The sequence below is a fragment of the Lupinus angustifolius genome, unplaced genomic scaffold (assembly GCF_001865875.1).
Source record: "Lupinus angustifolius cultivar Tanjil unplaced genomic scaffold, LupAngTanjil_v1.0 Scaffold_461, whole genome shotgun sequence".
NCBI lineage: Eukaryota > Viridiplantae > Streptophyta > Magnoliopsida > Fabales > Fabaceae > Lupinus > Lupinus angustifolius.
Genome location: NW_017727849.1, coordinates 217,692 through 220,689, shown reverse-complemented (window position 1 = coordinate 220,689; position 2,998 = coordinate 217,692). Strand labels below are relative to the sequence as shown.

The window sequence follows — 2,998 nt, the reverse complement described above, 5'->3', positions numbered from 1 at the left end:
TTTGTCTAAAATATGTATGTATTATATTTAAGCAGGTTTAGGTCGGGTTTGAGTTCAAATGATGACCTAGACGACATTTAGGATTGAGTCAACTTCGGGCCTAGAATCAGGTTCAGATTCAAAAAAGTGTCCCACCATTATTTTGGGTCGGATAGGGGATAAACCTTACTTGATCCAACCCGACCCATGCTCACCCCTATGTAAAGTGAGTAGGAGATATTTGGTGTCCCAAATCCTATTATGTATGTTGTTTCGTGCCAATAAAAACATCGCATGATTTTTTTATTTATTATTATTATTATTATTATTATTATTATTATTATTATTATTAGATGGGGACAACATATGAAACATGATATGGGGTAACAGGTATATTTAATAAGTGAGTAGAGATGGCAAAAGGTTCGCTTGACGCGTTTTGTCTATGTCCACAAATGTCCGCAAAAATTTAAGCGGCCACAGAGATGCTCGTATTGGCTTAACGGACAAAATGGCATGCCCTGCCCATTTTAAAACGGGCATGCGGACGGCCCACGAGAATTGATGAATAATTTTAAAATTAAAATTTAATATAATAAAATAAAAAGAAATTAAATAAAGTAGTTCAAAGATAACAAAATTTAAAAAGCTTTGATGTTCTATATAAAGTAGACTAAATCATATTACAACACAATTTATTTTGAGACACTAAATCATATTATATCATAATTTATTCGAATTTTTCTTCTTTTTCCTTTATAATATGTTGGCGGGCTGCCAGCATCGCCCATTACAAATGCCTGCAGGCTTCACAGGCAAACGGGTAAACGAACAAATTTTACCTGCCCTGCCCACAAAAAATTACAGGCTATGTAGACAGGCCTGTGCAAACAATACCTATTTTGCCATCTATCTATATTAGGGAGTATATAAATAAAGTGCTTCCCTTTCTTTGAAGTCATTGAGTATATAAAGCACTCACATGCATTGGTACTATTTGAAAGCTGTCTTTGAAGTCGGGTCTAAAAAGAAAGAGTGAGAGTAGTGAGTTTTGAGGAAGAAGTTGGAGTGAAAAAAGACTCCATGGGAAGGCCTCCATGCTGTGACAAAGTTGGCATCAAGAAGGGTCCATGGACACCTGAGGAGGACATAATCCTTGTCTCTTACATCCAAGAACATGGTCCTGGAAATTGGAGATCAGTGCCTACTAATACTGGTAAATTCAACTACTTTTTTCTAATATTCTCTATCTTCTTTCTTGTTTTATGGTATTAACCTCTCAAAGGACATGTCTATGACAATAATATAATCTCTTATGTTAGTACTATGATGATGCTTCTTCTTTTTCTATATAAACAGTTTTCAGTTTGGAATGATACATTATGACAATTTTGAATGAAGTTGAAACCTTTTTGCTTTTGATAAAAAAGGGTTATCAAGGTGCAGCAAAAGTTGCAGGCTTAGATGGACAAATTATCTAAGGCCAGGAATCAAGAGAGGGAACTTCACTGCTCATGAGGAAGGAATGATTATTCATTTGCAAGCTCTACTGGGTAACAAGTAATAATCTTCACATATCACAATTCTCTTTGCTGATCAAAACAAAAAATTGAAGAAAGAAACCAATCATGTCATTTCTTCCCAATCAATTTGTTATGGAACCAATAACATAAAATGATGAAACAATTAAACAACAACCAGCCACATAGTAGAGCTGCTTATCATGTCCCATTCATTTAATTTTGATAAAATACATAAAATGACTATTTTTATTGTATTAATTAAAAATAAATGATACTGATAATGTATAAAACTCTTACGGTATGACTATTTGCATGTTTTTTTCTTCATTTTATTTACTATTTTATGCAAATGATATATGTCTGAATCTGTGAAGTTATTGATCAATTAACTGAGCAGATGGGCAGCCATAGCTTCCTACCTTCCACAAAGAACAGATAATGATATAAAGAATTATTGGAACACACATCTAAAGAAGAAGCTGAAGAAACTCCAAGTAGCTTTGGACCCACACCTAGCATCAGATTCAACAACCACTGGTCACTACCCATCCAAGAGTTTTAATGACACTAAAAATCATGATATCTGTAGCAACAATCATGCATCATCCCTGAAGCCACAAATTCATGAATCTCAGTCCTCAACATATGCTTCAAGCACAGAAAATATCTCAAGGCTCTTAGAAGGTTGGATGAGAACTTCTCCAAAACAGCCTCTGAAAGAAACACAAGAAGAAGAAGAAGAAGAAGAAGAAGAAGAAGGGTTTCAAAGCAATGATATGTCTGAAAATAGTAAGATGGTGAAATCTGCATCGGTGCCTGCTGCTTTGAACCTTCAGCTTCATCCCAAAGATGAGCATGAGGGTGGAGGAGATATGGTTTCACATGAAGAGTTTGATTCTATTTTGTCATTTGAGAACTTGAACAATGCTCCTTGGGACAAGTCTACTTGTGATTCTATGCCTGAAAAGGGTTATGTGGTTGGTGCTGAGTTTGGAGAGAAGAATAGGCTAACATCTGAGAACAGCAATGCTCCTCCATTGTCATTCCTTGAGAAGTGGCTTTTAGATGAAAATGTTGGTCATGTAGATGAGATGATGGAATTGTCACCTATGTTCTAAGTGAACAAAAATCTGTTATCCCAACTCATATTTTCTTCTGTCCTGCACTAGTAATAATGAACCAAAACATAAAAAAATAATAAATATTTAAATTTTTATTCATTAGTGTATGATAGAATTTGGGATATGGTCTGAGATAATAAATTTCCGTTCAATCTAAGTAACATAGCAATTACAGTACATGACAATTCAAAACAGGAGTCAGACCAAGGAAAGAGGAAAATGAAACTCTTTGGTCTGACTAGGGTTTATTCCTTAATTAGATGTGTTGAGGTTCTCAGAAGTTGGGATCTCTTTCAACTTGTAACTTGAAGTTTATGAATGATTTATTTATTTCAAGTAAGATTAGTGCATGTTGCTCTTTCCCTAGTAGAAAAC

General features: G+C 34.7%; 1 protein-coding gene across 1 annotated transcript; it reads left to right on the top strand.

Moving 5' to 3' along the window:
• The first annotated feature begins 1,062 nt into the window (after positions 1–1,062).
• LOC109341417 (myb-related protein 306-like) lies at positions 1,063–2,704 on the top strand. Its single transcript, XM_019579320.1, has 3 exons — positions 1,063–1,195; positions 1,410–1,539; positions 1,900–2,704. Exons 1-3 carry the CDS (start codon positions 1,063–1,065, stop codon positions 2,618–2,620), a joined length of 984 nt encoding a protein of 327 aa, XP_019434865.1. The 3' UTR covers positions 2,621–2,704.
• Positions 2,705–2,998: the final 294 nt, after the last annotated feature.